At 40.2% G+C, this 21,414-nt stretch overlaps 3 protein-coding genes across 3 annotated transcripts; all 3 read left to right on the top strand.

The window, feature by feature from the left end:
* Positions 1 to 4,757: 4,757 nt before the first annotated feature.
* LOC103700211 (disease resistance protein RGA2-like) lies at positions 4,758 to 6,564 on the top strand. Its single transcript, XM_008782172.4, has one exon. The coding sequence runs from the start codon at positions 4,827 to 4,829 to the stop codon at positions 6,471 to 6,473; it is 1,647 nt and encodes a 548-aa protein (XP_008780394.3). The 5' UTR covers positions 4,758 to 4,826; the 3' UTR covers positions 6,474 to 6,564.
* On the top strand, positions 6,289 to 8,831 carry LOC113463768 (putative disease resistance protein At3g14460). Its single transcript, XM_039131798.1, has 2 exons — positions 6,289 to 8,381; positions 8,523 to 8,831. Exon 1 carries the CDS (start codon positions 6,488 to 6,490, stop codon positions 8,366 to 8,368), a length of 1,881 nt encoding a protein of 626 aa, XP_038987726.1. The 5' UTR covers positions 6,289 to 6,487; the 3' UTR covers positions 8,369 to 8,381; positions 8,523 to 8,831.
* A 4,707-nt stretch (positions 8,832 to 13,538) lies between these two features.
* LOC103722444 (60S ribosomal protein L44-like) lies at positions 13,539 to 17,661 on the top strand. The gene is made up of 4 exons (XM_008813003.3): positions 13,539 to 13,685; positions 16,680 to 16,859; positions 17,136 to 17,210; positions 17,298 to 17,661. The coding sequence occupies exons 1-4, from the start codon at positions 13,683 to 13,685 to the stop codon at positions 17,355 to 17,357; spliced, it is 318 nt and encodes a 105-aa protein (XP_008811225.1). The 5' UTR covers positions 13,539 to 13,682; the 3' UTR covers positions 17,358 to 17,661.
* Positions 17,662 to 21,414: the final 3,753 nt, after the last annotated feature.

Raw genomic sequence — 21,414 nt, 5'->3', positions numbered from 1 at the left:
CGAAATGCATCCATGCAATTTCAGGCAATAAGAAATAGTTAAAGTCCAGCATGGGAAAGGAAGGAAAAGAATGGTAGCTGCACCGTCCTTACCCTTGGGACGGGCCGAGCTCAGGCCGACATTCAGCAAAGCCTCCTCGCTGAGTAGGTCAGGAAGCCTTGGAGTTCCTTGCAGCCCGAGCAGCATGTCTAGAATGTCCTGCTCGGACTTTGATAATTGGGGAAGTTTATTGTTAACTGTGGCCCACGAGAGGCCCTAGGTCGGGTCAAACCCCCAGACTGCTCGGAGGAAACAAAAAAGAACCTGTCCTTCCACCTATGAATAGAGGAAGGAGCATCCCGGAAGAGCTGGTGGCCTCCCTGAAAAGAGAAGTACCACCATCCTTTGAATGCGGAGTTGCCTTTCAGTACAAATAAACTCTGGAAGACATTTACCGAAGTCTGAAGGTCGTGGGCAAGGCAAAGGACGAGGAAGCCAATAATCATCCTCCACGAGTTCGGAGTGAGCTGCACTGGGACAAGGCGATATGCTGCTGGAAGCTCATTCACAAACTCGTGCAGGGGAAATCTGAACCCTGCTTGGAATATTTCTATATACACCCCGATCCAACCTCTTGGGAGGTCGGCGACTCGAGCCCCGGGCTCTGGAAGCTCGAAGACAAACTCACAAGGGATGAAAAACCGAGCCCGAACCAGGCCCAGCTCTTGTCTGCTTATGCTCGAGCTAGTCACATACAGACCTTGGTTCACCTCGAGCTCAGCCTCCTCCACATCTAAAGAAGCCTGGGCTCGGGACGAACCTGTACCGAGCACGAGGGCTCTTGTGGGCGACCCCATCGCCTTACCCACAGAAGATCAAAGAAAAAGAAAAAAGAAATAGTTCTCCGAGCGACCGAGAAGGGAAAGAGCACCTACCCAAAAGCTCGCGAGAGAAGATGACTAAGAAAAAGAGGAGGATCACCAGAATTCGAGAGCAAAACTTGTCAAAAAGATCGCCGGGAAGCTCCAAAAAAGAAGCTCGAACACAGCAATAATGGCGGCCGGGAAGAAAAAGGGTGGAGGCAAAAGAGATCAAATAAGGGCCCTAGGGTCTCTCCGAGGCCTTATATAGCCTACCCCAACAGCTTTGATCAGCTAACCGAAGCGGCCGAGCAGCCAGATCCTGCCATGCAGCAGATCCAGAAGCTCCTCCAACGACCTCCTCAGCAAATCTTCCTGGTTGCGCTATTGAAAGCCGATCATCATGATAGACGCTTTGGAGATCGGGGCATTAATGATTGGCCCCCTTTGTGTTCCATCAACGAACGCACTTCGGAGGATGGGGCATTAAAGATTGGCCCCTCGCGTTCCGCCCAGCAACACCTCGGAAAGAAGCGCGCGCACCGCACATTAAAGAACTCCCGTAGCCTTTTTTGCTTGGAATGGCAATTTAAGCCACCCAAGCCCGGCTTGAAGCCGCCAACTCCAATAATACACCAAGTCCACCCTACTCGGCCTGCACATCTTCATGAGCATTTAGCCACGACGTAGGATGACCAACTCAGCTACTTCCTTCACCTGAGCCAAAGAGCGACTCGACCTCAGAAGTCAGGGAACAAATGATGAGGGGCAAAATGGATCATCCTGTTCAAGGCAAGTGATGGGGGGAAAAATGGATCGTCCTATTCAAAGCAGGGGATAACCCTGTTCCGACCGAGCAGACTTCAGCACCGACAAGGTCAGACCTCGGTCTCGCTAAGAGCTAGTTCGATCTCGAACTTCGCCTAAGGCTCAGTCAACCTCGACTAGATTTCTCCACTGCTACGACCTGCAACAACTTCTCCTGATAATGAATAACGCCTCTCGAGCTAGGCTCGGGGCGCACCTATCTCCAAAGTCGCCCCTCGAGTCGGGCTCGGGGCGCGCCTACCTCCAAAGTCGCCCCTCGAGCCGGGCTCGGGGCGCACCTGTCTCCAACGTCGCCCCTCGAACCGGGCTCGGGGCGCCCTTATATTCGCCGACGCGCCCCGGTGGAGCTCGGGGCGCCCTTATATACGACGACATGCCCCGACCGTGCTCGAGGCACCTTACCAAGCACACCTTAAAATCAAGGAAGCTAGGCCGACCTCAGCACCCACTAGGCCGACCTCTCCAACTATATAACATGGCCTCTGACTGAGCTTGACCTCGCCCACTGCCACATCTAAGTATGCGCCTACGTGCGCGCCCATGCCCGCCTACGTGGCCGTACACTACAACTTCACCACGCCATACTTTGCTCGCTGGCCAATGACAATCAAGGACGACGCCATGCTACCCCAGCCATGCTGGCCATCAAGGGTCATACCCTGCCACATCTGCCAACGTCTTATCATTCATAGAACAGCCCACACCTCCACCACCTGGGCACCTCTACAGGGACTATAAATAACCCCATCAGGTAAAGCCTATAGAACCTTTTAGCTAGGCTACTAAAAACTTCACTCTAACTTGAGCTTCGGAGGGCCCCCACCAGAACCACCGGTGGGGCTTTGTGCAGGTACGCCGTCGCGCGGGAGGTGGCTCCTCTCCTTCCTCCATGCCGATCGGCGGCTCCCTCGACTCCTCCGGCGTGGTCACCCTCGAGCCAAATTTGAACCACAACAGTTATGTTAAATAATTTAATATTATGTTATATTATGAAAAATTAATTTACGCTAATAATTATAATATTTTATACCTTTAGTATTGTAATATACTATAAATATAATATTATATTACATTATATCATAATACATTAATATGTTATGTTCAATAATTTAATATTATGTTATATTATGAAAAATTAATGTACGCTAATAATTATAATATTTATACTTTTATTATTGTATTATACTATAAATATAATATTATATTATATTATATTATAATAAATTGATATGTTATGTTAAATAATTTAATATTATATTAAATTATTATACTATAGTATACAATGTTATATTACTATATTATAATAATATTATATTACATTACAGTAATATTATACTATATCATATATTTATGTATTAATATATGTTATATTTTATTATACTCTGTTGTATAATACTATGTAATATCCTTTATGGTAATTTTGTCATATAAAAGTACTTTCTCAGTTTGTTTACCAAACACTTGTTACAGTACCAAATATATGTTAAAGTGCCACAGCACTTTAAAAAAATAATTACCAAACAGCAAACAGCTTTTTATAAAAATTCTATTTTAAAAATTTCTACTTCTAACAGCTCTACTTCTAAAAGCTCTACTGCCAACAGCTTCCCAAACAGGGCCTAGATAATGTTCAACAGGATAAGTCAACTTTGTCTCTTTCTTACTGTCATCCATGCATTTAATTTAGCAGGAATTAAATAGAGAAAGCAAAGAAGTGATTAATTTAATCAATCGCATACATGTTGTCTAGATATAAAATTAAAAAAAATTCATAACAAGTGGTGGACAAATTAGATACCAGCGTACCACACCTTTGTCCAGACGCGTTAAACACCGGTTCTGACGTCAAAATCTTTTAGACACCTTTCGTAGGTAAATGTTATAAAAAAAATGATCAACCAACCCATATTTTTATGCTTCTCTATATAAATAAATTATTTTTTTATAGATAGTATTTACTTATAAAATAGAGAAAAAGACTTACCTACCTATAAAATTGGTAAGTTATTTTTCTATCAAGTAAAAAAATAATCTTATTATTTTATTCCTAAAATACCCCTAACCCTATAATTATATAATAATAAAATAATATAACAATGCTGATATAATATATGTCATATTATTATAATATAATATATTATATATGATCTATATTATATCATATATTATTATATATTGTACTGTATGTGATATAATATAATATATTATAATATATAATATAATGCAATATTATTGTCATACAATAATATGTTATTATATTATTATTCTAGTATAATATATTATTTTTATTATAATATAATATATTATTAAAATATAATTATATGATAATATATAATATAGGATAATATTTATATAATAAAGAATATTATGGAAAATATGGATAGATTTGAGAAATTTATCCAAAATAGTAGTAATACAAAAGAATATGAGTAATAAATTCTGGAAGCATTTTCCAAAACATAAAGACAATGAATGAATTATTTTTTATCTAAATATTTTTTGAGAAATATTTATTTAAAAAATACAAATTTTTATATAAGCTTTTTGAAAAACCGAGCTCTTGAGGCCTCTTTTATATATTATATATATAGCTGTGTGCATGCGCGCGCGCCGAGGTCTCTGTCCGCCACTTCCATATCTGCCAAGTTTACATATACCAAACAAATACAAGGAACCACTTCCATCTCCCTCTAAAATATTATTTTCAGATACCACTTTATTCCCCACCAAGTACACCGATCTCCGTGGCAGCCTTGTGGATTACAGCAAGACAGTGGTGCACTGGTGCCGTTGATGCATTTTTAATGATCTATACGCGCCCACTTAGACAAGAGGTGTAACCGGAGGCTCTCCATTGGCAGATCCCTCCCATCTATATAAGATATTTATTTTTGACTACTACAGCTTGATGCCCGCCACTCGGTTACGGACTTTTTTTAACATCAGATAAAGACATCCCGTGGCTTGAGGCCAAGCACACCAGCCATCAACTTCCCAATAATTGAGGCCATGCACGCCAGCCATCCCAGAAAAGCAAGTTTATCCCCTGGGTGAAATCTCTCTCTCTCTCTCTCTCTCTCTCTCTCTCTCTCTCCCCTGGGTGAAATCTCTCTCTCTCTCTCTCTCTTCTGAAGGAGATGCTGTTGTCCACTGATTGTTATGGAGGCACTGCTATCAGTTGGAGGATCCATCGCTTCCGCCGTGCTGGACAACTTGGTCAGCCAGGTGACCTCCGATGCCATCCAGCAGTTCGAGCGGCACTCGGGGCTTCAGGATGACCTCAGGAAGCTACGGACTATCATGCTACGGACACGCTTCATCCTTAAGAGCGCTGAGAAGAGGCGCACCAAAGACGACGACCTTGCCCAAATCCTCCAAGAACTCAAAGACACCGCCTATGATGCCGAAGACTTGCTGGACGAATTTGAATACCAAGTTCTGCAGCAAAATGTTAAAAACCAAGAGAATCAGAGAGGTAGCTTCTTATCTTCTTCTTTTACACTTGCTAGAAATGTGTTCAATCGTGACGGTGATGCTGTGGCTAAAGTGAGGGAGGTTATGGGGAGGTTAGATAGCATTGCTAATGATATGGAAAAAGTCTTCAGACTCCTGGATTTAGATGATGAAGGGAAAAAATATCAGAGATCGGCGAGACGAGAGACGAGCTCATTCTTAACTGAACCTGAAGTATTTGGGCGAGAGAAAGAAAAAGAACTGGTGATAAAACTGTTGTTAAATTCGGAAGATGCAACTGAACCCGGTGATGATCTTGTCCGTGTTTGTTCAAAGAGACAAAAGAAAGATAGTATTTCTGTTTTGCCAGTGGCCGGTATCGGAGGGATCGGAAAAACTACTCTTACTCAACTCATTTACAATGATCCGAAGGTGAATGGTTATTTTGATTTAAAGATTTGGGTTTGCGTGTCTGATAATTTTGATGCGAAAAGGCTAACTAAAGAGATAATAGGGGAGAGACTCTGTGATCACCTAAATTTGAATCGTCTCCAAGAGATCCTTAAGGAGAAGATAATGTCAAAGAGATTCCTGCTCGTCCTTGATGACATCTGGAATGATGACTGCAATGAATGGCATCGTCTCTGTGCGCCATTAAGGTCCGGGCTACAGGGAAGCAAGATCTTGGTAACAACTAGATCTCAAAAGGTAACAAAGATGATGGGCACAATGGAGGCAGTCTTCTTAAAGGGTTTAGCAAATGATGCCTATTGGGAATTTTTCAGAAGGCAAGCATTTGGTTCTCAGAACCCCAAAGAACATCCTGAGTTGGAAGTGATTGGTAGGAAGATTGCTGAAGGGCTGAAGGGATCTCCACTAGCAGCAAAGACGCTAGGAGGCCTATTGAACTTAGACTTGGATGAGAGGCGCTGGAGAACCATCATGGACAGTAAAATATGGCAACTAAAACAAGGTGAAGATGACATTATGCCGGTCCTACAGTTTAGCTATCAGTACCTGCCTGGATATCTGAAGCAGTGTGTTGCATATTGTTCTGTATTTCCTAAAGATTATGCTTACACAAAAGACCAGCTAGTCCAAGTCTGGATGGCACAAGGCTTCATTGTACCTCAAGGAAATGTGCGGATTGAAGAGGTAGGGAGTGAGTACTTCCATGATTTACTTGGCAGATCTTTCTTTCAGCATTCAAGGAAGGATGTATATGTGATGCATGATTTGATACACGATCTAGTACAATCTGTCTCAGTCCATGTACATGTAAGAATAGAAGATGAAAAGTGGCCGGAAATCCCCAGTAGGCTTCGACACCTATCAATATCACTAAGAATCTAGAGCCGAGTAAGCTAATGGACTTTGGCAAGTATAAGAATCTACGCACCCTTATCTTCGACAATGTGTATGATACAAACTTTTGTTCTGTGCTTGATTGCTTGTTCACAGTGTCAACAAAGATCCGTGTGTTGAAATTGTGGAGTTATAGGATAAAAGAGTTGCCTGAAAATATTGGCAACCTAAAACATCTTCGATACCTTGATATCTCTTCCACCAATATTCGAAGGTTGCCTGAATCACTGTGTAACCTTTACAATCTTCAGGTGTTAAATATATCTGGCTGCCCAATTGAGAATTTTCCTACATGCGTGACCAACTTAGTTAAATTGAGGGAGCTTAAAGCAGATGAGGACACAATTTGCAAGTTGGCTGATATCGGCAAGTTAACGTCTCTCCAAGAGTTGCGGGTATTCAAAGTTGTAAAGCAGAGAGGGCACAAGATTGAAGAGTTAAAGGACATGATACAGCTTCATGGAAGAATTTGCATTAAAAATCTTGAGAGCATCGAAAGCAAGGAAGAGGCCAGTCAGGCTAAGCTGAATAATAAACAGTGCCTTGACGAATTGGCCTTGGTATGGAACATTGATAGAGGCATCAGCTCAGGGAACGATGATGAGGTACTTGAAGGCCTCAAACCACATTGCAATCTCCGAAGGCTGGAAATCAGAAACTATGGTGGTGTCCGATTTCCAAGTTGGCTGGAGCCACAATCGCTCAAAAATTTGAAAGCTATTTGCCTAGAAAATATGCAAAGCTGCGCGCAACTTCCATCTCTTGTTCAACTCCCACTCCTCGAGATTCTGCGCATCACAAACTGCCCCACGCTAAGGGGTTTAGCCTGCCTCCCTCCCTCGCTCAGAGAATTGTCCCTAGAGAATGTGGGAATAGATATGCTCCCAGAATCATGGGACGGAGACCATGGTTTTACTGATGAGAGCAGTATGACACAGCACAGCAGAAGCAGCAGCAAGACCTCTTCAATTTCTCACATGCGCATCTGCCGGTGTCCAAACCTGGTAAATCTGGAACAATGGCTGTTGTCACACCACCCGCCGGCTATCAGGTTCTTGAGGATTATTGACTGCCAAAAGGTTGTGCGGTTGCCAATGGAGAGGTTTAAAGACTTTCTCTCCCTCGAGTATTTGACAATCATGGACTGTCCCTTGCTCCCATCCCCAGTGCAGCTGATCCTTCCCTCTTCTCTCCAAGAGCTTACATTGGATTCATGTGGTCATCTGGATGAGTCACTACCCGGCTGCCTGCACAACCTCACCTCTCTCACCTGGTTGAAGTTAAACCGCTGCCCACACGTAACATCTCTTCCAGGAGAAGTGCTCGGTCACATGATTGCTCTCAGAGTTTTGATTATTCGGGACTGCGGAGAACTGAGGTCCCTAGGGAACTTACGAGCTCTCAGATCTCTTGAAACTTTGCATATAGGAAGATGTCCTCGGCTCACGGTATTAGCAAATGAGGAAGAGCAGGGCGAGGGTTCGGCACGTCTTCTCTTCCTGCACACCGACGACACTGCCCTGGTCAAAGTGCTGTTCTCCACAATCACCCCGCCCTCACTTGAAGCACTCGAAATCATTGACTCAACTGAACTCATTTTGTTCGCTGGAGAGGAGCAATTATGGCTGCAAGGACTCAAATCTCTCAGATGGCTACGCCTTGTAAATTGCAACAATCTTCAGTCCCTGCCAACTGAGTTGCAAAGCCTTTCCACCCTCCGACTTTTGGAGATAACAAATTGCCCTGAGATCCGCTCGCTGCCAGAAAAGGGCCTGCCTTCATCCCTAGAAAAGTTACATTTCGATAATTGTCATCCGGTGCTGACAGCGCAATTGCAAAGTCACAGGGAAATGATGAAAAAGTCGCATAACGTGATCTCGTAGCCTACCGAGACAGGTACAGCCCATCACACCGCCCTCTTTACCAACTTTCCGTTTCCTACTTTTTAGGGAAAACTGAATTATTTAAAGCACCGAAGAATGCTTCTATTTATTGGAATTTTTTTTTTGAAAAAGTATTTACTGGAAAATGTTTCAGGGTCTCCGTCCATTGCTGACACAGAAGTTCCACGGTATTCAACTCTCTCTCGCATGGTGCTGCCGAACCAACTCTCCACGTTACGCCGATTCTCTTGTAACATGTGCCTGGAATATATTTTTGTGCAAACAGATGGCCGTTGCTCTTTTGTACTTAGCCTGCGTAGCAAATGGGTTGCTTCTTAAAACGCGAAAAATGGATTGTTTGTATTTATGATGAACTGCAGTGCTTGTAAATTAATGTAGACTGATGATTTACAGCAGAAGGGAGCAAGAATGTACCATCTCTGCAAGTACGCATTTTTATGCATGAAAAGCAGTGTCTTTTTCTGAGGCTGAGACTTATCTTGAACTGTATCTATCATATGGTTTATATTAATAAAAATAATGTCCATGGTAGGCTTAGCCCCCCTTATGAAATACAGGGCTGAAGTTGGCAACCCCAACCGGCTTCACTTCAGCTCCATTCCTATTTTGGAAAAAGCCGAAATAGAGAATCGCGATTACGATCCTCTCCAGCTCCTTCGGGGACATTCGGGGCGAAGACATCGCGGGCATCCTGCGGCACCCCTCTCCAGCCAATCTACGGCCAATCCGCAGCCGCGGATTTCGCTCTACCATCGCAATTCTCGCGGTGGAGAGCCGTTACAATAGGACTATATAACGTCCTTTCTTCTTCCTCCTAAGACCACCTCCGAGCCCTCTCTTCCTCTTCCTTTTCTCCCTCTCCTCTTGCTTCCCAAGTGGCCGGCGTGCCGCCCGATCAACCACCATCACCACCACGCCTTCCCCTGTTTTGGAGATCCATCCCCTCGGTTCCAAGCGCCGCCACCGCCGCTTGACCGTTGGATCGAGCAATTGCGTCCAAGATCTCCCTTCCGCCACTCGCCGGTGAGTCCTCCTTCCCCATGTCTTCGTTTAATTGCCAAACACCGTTGGTTTTACGGGCTCACCAACAAACCTTACTAGGAATAAGAGATAAGAGGTTTAAAGCTCCTAAATGAGCAAATAAAATAAGTATGCACTCAAAAAAGAGATAAGGAAATCTGCTCAAATAGTTGGTAGAGCTCTTGAAGTCACTTCTCAAATAGTTGATAGAGCTCTTGAAGTCACTTGAAATCTGCTCAACCACATTCTTTCAGATTTTGGAATGAAGCTCTCCTGAGTGTTCTTTTCTTCTTGAATAAACACTTGAAATTCACAAAAAATGTTTTTCCTAATGAATAGTGGCTCTTAAATTCTTCTCCAATCTCCAAAAATCTGTTTCTAGCCGTTGGATTGAAGAAACTAGCTGTTTATAGCTGTTGAAGCCATAAAATGTACTTCTACAGAACTAGCCGTTATGCTGTCAGTCGTGCTTAGGAATGCAAATAGGTCGGATCGGGTTGAATCTTGAGTACCCATTGAATGCAAAGGTTCAATGGGTAGAAACAAACTTGATAGGTGACTAATAAGGAGCACTATTTGTTTTTCCTATCCCTAGGGCAATAGTGCTCATAAAAAGCAAGGGTTAGGTTGAGTTTTTACTCTTAATGAATCCGAGACTATGAGACAGGGTGCCTACTTGCTCGTACCTTTTTGAGGATTCACCTATATGCATGTAGTCGTGAGGCCGCGACTGTGAGAAGTGGGTTGTTTCCTAATAACACACATGAAGAAATACCTGCGTATGGCTGTAAAGCGCAAACCTGCTTCGAGCATTGTTCACGCAATATTATGTGTGTTGTAGATGAAATCTGAGCTATGTACCAAGGTTCAAGACATAGTCTACCTTGGCTCCACAGAGGTAATCAATTGTCACTAAGTAAAGGTTCAAACCGAAAGGTACCTATACCTATTACATAATATAAGATATTCGGCACTTTATTTCGATTTTTTTATTTTATTTTGATTTTAATTTTTTTAAAAAAAATATTTAATTTATGTGGGGGATTGTTGAATTAAATCAAATATTTTAAAAATTTGAAAACCAATTGGTCAACGACCAAATGGCAAGCATCCGCGCACAAGCAAGGGAGCAAATATGGAATAATTCTCAAAGTAAGCAGGCCATGACAAGTGTCATGCATCCATGCGCAAGAGCAAGCATGGAAAGGCCCTCCGAAGAAGGAAGGAAGCATGGGCGGCCAAGATGCAACTAGCCGCAGGATCAAAAGAGCACAAGAAGACACGTCATCAATCCGCGGGAGGAGAGTCTGCTTCTTTTGACACGCCTGAGCCTATATAAAGGGCTCCAGGGATCATTTCAAACACAATGAAAAATTTCTCTTCTTCCTATTCCAAGAGCCTATATAAAAATGGCTCTAGGAATCATTAGGGAGAAAAGAAATAAAGAAAATTTTTCTTCTCCTCATAATTTCAATTATTTTTCTAAATTTCTTTTGAGCTATCTGCAAGCGTGAATGTGCTCTTCTTTCTGATAGGGAAGACGTGGTTCTATATTGGGTCGTCGTATCTATAGAAGATCTGTGCCAGCAGACCCATGCATGGGGGGCATAAACTTTTCTGGGACAACGCGTCAGCTCGATCCATAGGCCATCTTCTCTCTCTCTTTCTTTATCTTATTATTCTATTGTTAAGTTAATTATTTGTTAGTTTATTCTTCTTATTTACTATTTTTGAATATTAAAAATATTTAAATTGATTTATCAATTATAGTTGTGCATCTAGGCTAACAGAAGAAAGGGGAAAAAATTGAATTACACAACGGGAGGGTAGGCGCTAACCACAAGAAACAAACACCGATGGTGCAGGGGATGAAAAGATCAAGAAAATGAAGAGAGGGAGGGGAGCAAACCGTATTGAGGGATTTCCAGTCGATGAAGGCATCTTCGAGGTCGGCGTCGAAGACACAGGTAAACACCAACATGTGCTCATACGTCAATTGAATGGAGGAGAAAACTAATGGTGGTCACCGTGCTCCACCCCCTTCTTTCAGGAGAAAAGCAGGGACGAATGGGATCCGGTGGATAGAGGCTCGTTGATATTCCATCGGATATTTGGTGCCGGTCGGGCCCCTTCACCTAGGCGCTCGGATGGTAGGCCGCAGCTCCTCAGATCGGTATGTGGCTATTGGGGTGATTTCCATTGCTTACCATATTTAGCTAGCGAGAAACTCTTGAATCTTTGGAGAGAGCATCCCTATATCCAGATTCGTCATGGAGCAAACCCGTATACAGACGGCGAAGATCACCTATGCAGGTCCATCGGATATGCCTTTGATAGCTCGAGGTAGATGGGGCTCTACATCTGCTCTTATAGTACTATGGATAGTGTTTTTCATCTAAGAGCCCCACCTTCGAGTTTTTTTAGGTCAACTTCGATAGATGTTTACTAAATGGTGGTAGGAGGGGTGGTGCGGGCTTCGTGATTAGAGGCCCGAACTTTAAGATGGGTCCTGGATCTTTGATATTTCTATTTTTGGGCGAGCTGAGCGCAGCTTGAGGTGGTCTGTATCAAGCTTAGCATGTTCTGCAGGCCAGCGTAGTTCTGCTCGAGGGTGACTCGGCTACGGTGATTGGCTGGATCCAAAGGTGCACCGACGATATGGGTAGCTCCATCTATTGCTTCAGGATATTTGGACCACGGTAGGTGGGGATGTTGCCTTCTAGACTAAGTATGCCTACAGAAGAGCCAATAGAGTTGCAGATTGGGTGGCCTCATATGTAGCTGACCACTATAGAAGAGCTCTCTAGATAGATGAGAGGAAGCTGTCTAGAACCCTCAGAGATTTATTTTTTTTAATTTTTTAGATATATTTATACTGAAAAAGCATGAGTTATCTGCTGTAGAAAAAAAAAATCTGCATCAATACTATGCATATGGAAAAATAAAATGAAAAATCAATGTGGATCCATATTTCAAAGTTTATTTCCCCTAGGTTATAGGATGTGCAATATGAATCATGGCAATGAATATGTTGTCAAATCGCACATGACCTTTCCCTGTATCACAGTACCAATGATACCTTATAGCAATGCCTTGACGCGGAGTTTTCACTTTATGAACTGGCAAAAATTTTATATTTATTTCCCCGGTCTTGAATATCGTCATATAATAAACTGTTTTAACATTCGTCAATAGATAAAGCATAGTACAATGAACTCAATATGAAACCAAATATAATTATAGATGCACTAGAGTCAATTCATTAGGTAAAATTTGGAACCTTCATTAAATTAAATTCAAAATTTTAGTCATTTTTAAATTATTTTTTATTAAAAATATCTAAACTAGAAAAGTACATAAATTGTTGATACCGTGAATATATTATTAGGTATGCCAAAGATGTTCTCCTTCACTTCTATTTCAATAATATCCCTACACAAATTCATGTCATTTATTCCAAGTTGTACGCGCCTTATTTTAGTCTAATAAATTGTAGGGGCCTAATTATTAATATCAGCAATGAATTGTCACATTTGACATGGAATCTCGGATTATGGACATCATAAAAAAAATAGTGGAAAATCTATTTAAGGTTTCTTCATGTAACAAATCAACCACTTGGGTGTAAGCGGATTTCAAATCCAACTTCTTGGATACCACAGCCAAATAACCTAATGAACTACACCTGCTAATCAAAACACAACCTCCACCAAACAAGTCAAGCTAGTGTTGAATGGGTTGAGCTCAATCCCATCGAGCTAGCCTAGCTTTTATGTGCATGGTGTGCATCAATGGCCAAACATTGGCGAATTATTGTTTCAAAGATTGAAATGATGTGAAGCTTAACCAAGTCTCTTTAAGATCTAATCAACCATTATCACCATGATAGAAAATGCTTTGGAGCATCAATTATATGCACCAAAAAGGTTTCCATCTCCCATGAACCCTAAGCTAGCAATTTAACCCCCTCATTGTTACCAGTTTTTGTTGTGACACCAATGCCCTTGCATATAAATGGCTCCTCAAAGTATTATTAACCTAAAAGGATGAAGCTAAGGGTTCCAAAACAAATATGTTGATCAATCTTACCATGTCGTCTTGAAAGGGCAAAATTGGAATTTGATTTATAGATTTCTTAGCCCTAAGTACTAACCCTAGCCCTCCTCCATCCCCGAGCATAGAAGGGCCAAACTCTCTCCCTCCAGACTTCGTTCAGCCGGCTTGCATCCAGGGAGGATTCTTCGGAGTCGGAACCCAAACCCTAGCTGCAACCATGGTAAGATCATTCATCTCCCACTTCTAATCCACTCTTTCTCGGTCGGATTGAGAAAATTTCGAGCCGGATCTCTTTTTTTCCCTTTATGATTTCCTGGTCAACGAAGAAATCGATTTATATAGTTTCTGAAAACCTTTCATGGGAAGGTTTGCTGTTGAAGTATGGATTTAAAGCGATGGGGATGCCTGAATTTTTCCCCCACCTGTTAAGCTTGCAATTTGAGTTTTTTTTTCCCTGTTTTCTTTGGGGCGGGGTGGGGGTTTGATTTGGGAAAGGTGGAATCGTTGATTAAGTTTCTTGGGCCTTAGTGGTTTGTAGTTCTAATGTTCGTCTAGGATTCAAATCTGATATCTCCCCGGTTTTTCTACAATGGTTGTTTGCGGGATTGGGTGCCTTAATAACGACTTTTGAGAATTTAGTGGTTGGAATGATGGAAAGTCAAGAGATCTTGATGATTCACATATGAATGTTCATCTGCATTGCCTGATATTGAGGCATCCAGTAATGTCTATGTGGGCTGAATCAATTAAATATAGAAGCTTAGGTTATTCTCATGAAAGAAGAGTATCTAAGAGAAGACCTTACAATTGCTAGGTGTTATTTCTGAGGAGAGGTGTAGATTTTCTTATTGATATGATTTTTAAGTTCTCAATTCTCATTTAACTTTTTATACTTGCGATGTGCTAGGTAATGGAGAATAACTTTGATTATGAAATTGAATTTGCTTGATGATGCTTGAGGTAACTGGTTTTGTGGCAGTTGGTTGGACACTTACATTTTTGTGTTGCATTTTATTCCTAACCAAGTTTAGAACCTATTGCTTGACTTAATATGGGAAAGTGCTTAATATTGTTAGGAAAGGGTAAGACAGTGGATCTTCTTGTTTTCAGTGGAGCAGTACGTTGTGTTTGTATTTGAGTGCTAGAGTGCCCTAGTGGCTCTGGAGTTTTGAAACCTGAATTGGTTACGAGCTAAAAAGTTGAAACGTAATTTGATATTTAACATCAAGTTGCAGTTATAAATAATAGAAATTATCCTTTGGGATCCTCTTCTTGATGGTTTAGGGATTGATGGTGTGCAGAATGAAATCATAAATGATATTTTTTTTGAATCTTCAATCATTATCTCTTATGGGTAAACTCACAATCGGAATAATTTAGTAAGTGTCAGAGTTTCTTCATAAATTATATTTTAATATGGGCAAGCAACATCTTTTTATATGTATCATGTTATTTTGTAAAATAATCATGCATGTGGTTGTCCTAAATATTTTTCATTATTTGTATTGCATTATTTTGAGCTTAAGGTAATCAGGTCATTACCAGTAAGAGAAATTGACTCCACTGTTATTTTTGGTTATGGTAGATATAGTTGATTATTCCCTTCAGTGCCTTCTTGTCAATAAAACCACCATAAATAACTGCAAAGGCTGAAACTTTGTTCTAATATAACTTTAAAAGGTGCAGTACTGGCATCAGTAGATTATCAGTTTAAAACATTGTTTGAGATCAATATTGACTCTATGAATGTCAAAGGTTAATATCAATTCCTCATGCAATTCTACAGTATAGCTTAGAAATGCTACTGCAACTTGGCACGACAATTAGGTTGGATTGGGTTGGATATTGGTCGAGCTAGATGCAGGTTGGGGGCAAGTATTTGTGGACCTAAACATGACATGTTTTTTAAACAGATCAAAAATCCAAACCTGAATCTATCCTGCATAACCCCTTTAATAGATATCTTAAATTAGGTTAAGCGGGTTAAATGGATCTTAAATTGATTAAATAGATCTTAAATGGCTTATGACCTGACCTAACTATCAAATAGGTCAAAACAGGTTAAATGGGTTAGGATTCTGAACCTGAACTTGACCCATTGAATGAACAGGTCGGTTCGGGTCGGGTTGACCCATTTATGATCAGCACTTGTCTATGTAAACCCAAAGCCACTTAAACTGGGTTGGGATATGAATTGTGATCCTTACTGTGATCTTGTATATGTAAATCAGGCTAGTTGTTTAGTTTCATTTTCTTTATTAAATTGCTATCCTTTTTTTTATTGATTTTGTGTGAATGTTATTGGCTTTAGTATATCCTAGGTGACCAGAGCTAGCGTTTTGCTTGAATTGAAAAGGAGGTGAGGAAGGGCTAGCTAAAAATATATAGGGTGGATATATATTTAGACATCTGTTATCAAGTTGACAATGCATTACATATTCTTAGGAGGTGATGTCCAAGGAGAATCCTGTATTTGGTTGTAGGGGGGCCAAATTAAAGTTTTATTATGTTTTGTATGATTTCAGAAATATATCAGAATGTACTATATATCAAAAATATTTTCAAATAACTCGTATACTAAAATATCCTATTAACTTCAAAAACAGTAACTGTTATATCCAATAAAACCAACACTTCAAATCATATAACAAATATTAAGAAAAGATCATTAGAAAAAGATTACACAAATATCATATTTTCATGGTCAACAAAAGCCAACTTTTTTAAAAAAAGTTGATGGCCCCAATTAACAGCATGATCCAAGGAAGTTGAGAGAGAGAAGAGGAGATTTCATACCTCTTAAGATGCTTTGTAGTCTCGGAAACAACCGACCTGCAAGTTCTTTGGGAAGAGGTGAGGTTATGCGCCTATGATGTTGTGAAGAAAAAGTAAGAAGAGAAAACCCATGCAGGGAAATTAGAGTAATTTATGCATGCCAAGTATTTTCATATCTCGTGCACTTTTGTTGGAAATAAGGGGTTTGGAATCCATATTTTATTTCTTTCCTACAGTTCAGACTATTGAATGTTATATTTTTCAAAAAATTGAAATGTTCCGTTGACATCCATTTAATTTCTTTTAGTCTTAATAATTATGGGCGACTATTAAGTGGCTTGAGGCCACAAACTGTCACAGCTGCTACTTGAATTTTACGCCTATTTCTTTCTTTCCTTTTCCGAAGAGGTAGGGCCTCATCACTAAATTTCTGTAACAGGTGAACGTTCCAAAGACAAAGAGGACTTACTGCAAGAGCAAAGAATGCAGGAAGCACACCCTTCACAAGGTGACACAGTATAAGAAGGGTAAAGATAGTCTTTCTGCTCAAGGGAAGCGTCGTTATGACAGAAAGCAGTCAGGTTATGGTGGACAGACAAAACCTGTTTTCCACAAGAAGGTATTATTCTGTTAGTGCTTGAAAATTTGCTTAAGGCCTGCCATTTTGGTAAAGCATCTGCCTGTCAATACCATGACATTCAGTGCACCTGCCAGTCTTTTCTTTCTCCACTTCTCATATAATGAATGACTCTTAGCTTTCCAATATCCAAACTACAGCTATGGTTGCTGATATAGTGGCTGTCTGATGGATGGAATGTGTGTGTGATATAATGGCTCCATAGCCATATCTTCCGGAGCATGGTATATTATTTGTTGTTCATTTTTTTCATGCCAGGCTAAAACAACGAAGAAAATTGTGTTGAAGCTGCAGTGTCAGAGTTGCAAGCATTATTCGCAGCACCCAATAAAGGTTTTTATTATGATGTTCTTTGGCCTTCTGATATGCATGATTTTTTCCCCTTTTATTAATATATGTTTTGTGTTTTTGTCCTGCCAGAGATGCAAGCATTTTGAGATAGGTGGAGACAAGAAGGGGAAAGGAACATCACTCTTCTAATTTACTTTTTAGCTGCCATTTCAGTAGTTTAGTTGAAATTTAAAATGAGCTGTAGCAGCCTTTATTTTTGAGGAAATTTGGATTTTAACACGTGAAAAAAGTTTCAGCATGAATGTTTTGGTGTCAAGGTTCAAATATCAATTCTGTCCCAGATTTTTTTGAAAAAAAATCTTAGTTGCCATCTCCATCTTCCCCTTTTGGTTGGTGAATGGAATTTACTTGTACTGGACGTTAGACGTTGTTTTACTGCAAGTTAGAGCAAAACTCTCGGAAATGCATCTCCTCATAGATCCTAGTGTGGCAATGTTGTCTTTTAGATGAGTTTATTATCTGGATCAATCTTGAGTAGTTTTGTTCCTGCTTAATACGAGGACAAGCATTGTGCAAAGAATGACTGCAACAGCTCGTCTCTTCATATTAGAAGTTTTTCTAGTTGGCAGTGAAGGTCCTGGCATGGGAGGAGGATACCGAAACTTCATGGGAGCAAGCTTGTTGGTCAACTATAAAAATTCCAAGTTGATTTCTATTTTTTGTCTTGATAATTAGGAATCATGTGAGATTCACCATGAATATGAGGTTTATGTTTGTCATTGTGGCCACACTGTTTGTACAATACGACTATACGAGGTTCTTTGTGGGGAAAAAAAAGAAAAAAACCCCTACAAGAGTTTCTCTAACTTATCTATTGAAGGTTTGTCTTATAGTTAGATGCTGATCTCATTATCTCAATCCAAAGTCTTAGCCAAAAGGATGTAAACCCCTCTTTCCATGAATTGCCTTCACGCAAGGTAGGCCAATTAAGACCAGTCCAGTCCTGAGTCGCTTGGAAGATGGGTCTTACATCCTTTTTCATATGCTCCATTTCTCTGTTTTTTTTTTTTTTTTTTTTTTTTTTTTTTTTCAGCTTTTGTGAATATGTTGCGCATGTGGCAGACAAATTATCAGCATCTCGACAACCAAAATAATTCATATTTTCCAAGTTTCAATGCAAATAATCAGTAGATAATTATTGGTCGGTTATAGCAATTTGCCCCACGATAGACGATGATAACATCTGGCGATTTGCCCCGTGATAAGCATCGGTCGATTATCATAATTTGCTCCATAATAGGAACCTATTAGTTGTCATGACAAGGATCAATCAATCTCATGCTATATGAATTATATCATAAACATGCTTACTGATTCATGAACCACTTCAATAAAGTATGTAATCTACGAGAGCAATCTCATAAGAAAGATCTAATTCCAAAATTTTAATAAATTGGAGAGCATCTAGGAAGAGAACTTACATCACAAATATTTGTTTATACCAAACATAAAATATCTCAACATACCTAAGCAAGATTGCCAATACGAAATTAATAAAAAATTATTAGAACTAGTTCTCCAAAAATGTGTATTGTTAGTTATTGTTCTGAATAAATATTAGATAAAATAATAAATAGTAATCAAAATTACAATAATGAGGTTTTCCTGCAAAAGGAAAAGAAATCAAGCATATTGTTTATACACCTCGGTTTAATGCCCTAGTGCCTTGGTTCTGTGCAAAATTCAGTGACATGGCGTTCCTTGATACCGGGCCTCCTCTGAAATGTTCATGGCTATTACACCTGAAACAAAATCCTTTATTTCTCTGGCCAAGTTAAGCAATATGATGGTAAAGTGCCATTTGTAGAAGTTAAAATAGGAAATAGCAAACAGTGACAATAATACAATGATTTCATACGATTATATCACTTTTCAAAATAGTTGAAATGGGGGAAATGAAAAGTAACTACTCGTGGAAAGATTATATCCCTGCACCATGTGCCCGTGCATGCCGCCGAGATGAGCATTTGATAAATGGGGCTCATAAGAACAAGCAGCTGTGATTGGCGGTATGCACGGCCATATGAACACCGTGTAAGATATAATTTATCTTGTTTGTGAGGCTCCATTTCGTACAACTCTAATTTTCATTCCAAAATATTTTTTTTATCATTTTAATAAAATTTGGACCCGCGATTTGATTACATATGCCTTCACTGAGTAATCAATCCACCTCCACAATTTTTTTGTGGTTTTAGACTTCTTGGTTTTTTGTAACAATCCAAGACCTCACCTAAAATAGCTAGCCATAAGGTATTTTTTTGGATTTCTTAGTCCTATATAAATACCCAAAATCTTCTCGGCGAATAATCGATGTGGGTCTAAACATACGCCCACATAGGTCCTCACATACTCCCTCTGTTCAAGTCCTAACATCCTTGTCAAACTAAGGGTTCAAATATATTCAAATTTAATCTCAACCACCACAATCGGCTCGTGGTCAACCTCTATGAACCTATGTTACAATGCCCCCTAGTCCACATAGACTATGGGCTGAGTTCGCTCTGATACCATTTGTAACAATCTAGGATCTCATCAAAAAAATAGCTAGAAGGTATTTTTTTGTTATATAACTATCTAAGATCTTCTCGGCGAATAATCGATGTGGGACTATACACATGTCTGCACGGATCCTCACATAGCCAAATTGAAGTCCAAGATGGCATAGGTATGTTGCGAATAGGATTTTTAGGATTTATTATCCATATTATTGGTTTTAGGAGTGATGCCGACGCAAGCATCAAGAGATCAGTAGTTTTGCTTAATTTCAGGTCTTTTGAGTCACCTACCTTAAAGAGGCATACTTCGAACTATACATTTCAGTTTTGGATATGTAAATACCCGTTTTGAAGCTAGCTTTAAGGCCTCCAACTTTTATATTCAAAGCTTTTACTCTTCTGATCTTTATAGCCAAAGGTGGACTGGAAGTTTCAGCTGGGTCTGCCTGAGTCAGCAACATTGTTGGAGGCATAATTTCGGATTTACTAATCCATTAGGATGCAGGAGTATCCATTTCAAAGCTGATTTCGAGCTCTACAAATCTTATGTTCTGAATTTTGACTAATTTGATCATTACTGAAAAATTGCTTAACATTTCCGAGCAGGATTACTATCTAATATCGGTCGTAGTTTAGCGAATTTTAAATGCCGAGGTTGAATGATTTTGATACTAATGGTACTTAGTCTATTCGTTCCTACTAGAACTATGAATGCGTCGCAGGGGAAGTTGCTATGCAGATCAGTAATCTGGCAAAGCCTCGCATTAGATCGAAGTATGTACTACGACCGGCAATTCTTTCTGCATTAATTCTATAGAATATTCGGTCCAAAGATAAGCAAGCAAATAAGTACAATAGATGCAAGTTTACAAAGTTGCGCTTCCAACACATGAGATTGATCACATTTTATGTGGTCACCCATAGTTCAATCTCACTTGGCAGATAGATTATTCTATGAACTATTGTGTCTCTCCTAGTGCACTGCTATCATATATTCCAAAAATTGGACCCCTCATCATCCAAACAAAATGGAGGCTCATAAAGCAGCCAGATCAGGCTGTCAGCAACCAACAACTTAGCCAACCGCAACCACTCGTCTTCGCCTCCAGAGAGATCCCTTAAAGGCCTTCAAAACTTCATTTCTATAGCATCTTTTAGTGAAACGTAGCTGAGTTGGAGCCTCCACCAGGAGAAGTGTCGTCAAGACCATAGTAAAATATCCCAGTAGCAGATGAGAAATTATTCTTTACACTGCATACTAATCGCCACCGCTCATTCCTGTAGCAGTGCACCAAGATGCACACTTGATGAATGAGGCCCATAGAAACGAGCGGTTGTGATTGGTGGTGCGCATGACCACGTGGTGCACATAGTATAGAAAATAAATTTTTTTAGCAAATATGTGTGAGAATCCAGCTAGAGCGAAGCCATTAGCATCAATTAGGATAGAGCAGTGGCAACATGAACTGAGATGTTAATATTGCTGTGAGGATCCATGCGGGCATGTGTTTAATCTCACATCGGTAATTCGTTGGGTAGATCTTCGGTACTTATACCGGATCAAAGAACCCAAATAATGCTTTTCAGCGAGATCCTGGGTTGTTACAATTGCAGAGGACCATCTGACCTCCATGCATGCAGGACACATTCAGAAGGACAAGGGTCAATGGAGGCTTTAGAGAGGGGCA

The sequence above is a fragment of the Phoenix dactylifera genome, chromosome 11 (assembly GCF_009389715.1).
Source record: "Phoenix dactylifera cultivar Barhee BC4 chromosome 11, palm_55x_up_171113_PBpolish2nd_filt_p, whole genome shotgun sequence".
NCBI classification, from domain to species: Eukaryota; Viridiplantae; Streptophyta; class Magnoliopsida; order Arecales; family Arecaceae; genus Phoenix; species Phoenix dactylifera.
Note: the sequence above shows the minus strand (reverse complement) of the source record. Positions and strands in the feature narration are given on the sequence as shown.

Bases quoted from the DNA above. Each gene is read 5' to 3' on its own strand.
- LOC103700211 (XM_008782172.4), top strand. From the start codon at position 4,827: ATGGAGGCACTGCTATCAGTTGGAGGATCCATCGCTTCCGCCGTGCTG.
- LOC113463768 (XM_039131798.1), top strand. From the start codon at position 6,488: ATGGACTTTGGCAAGTATAAGAATCTACGCACCCTTATCTTCGACAAT.
- LOC103722444 (XM_008813003.3), top strand. The intron at 16,860-17,135 runs GTATTATTCTGT...TTTTCATGCCAG, and splicing joins AACCTGTTTTCCACAAGAAG to GCTAAAACAACGAAGAAAAT. The intron at 17,211-17,297 runs GTTTTTATTATG...TTGTCCTGCCAG, and splicing joins ATTCGCAGCACCCAATAAAG to AGATGCAAGCATTTTGAGAT.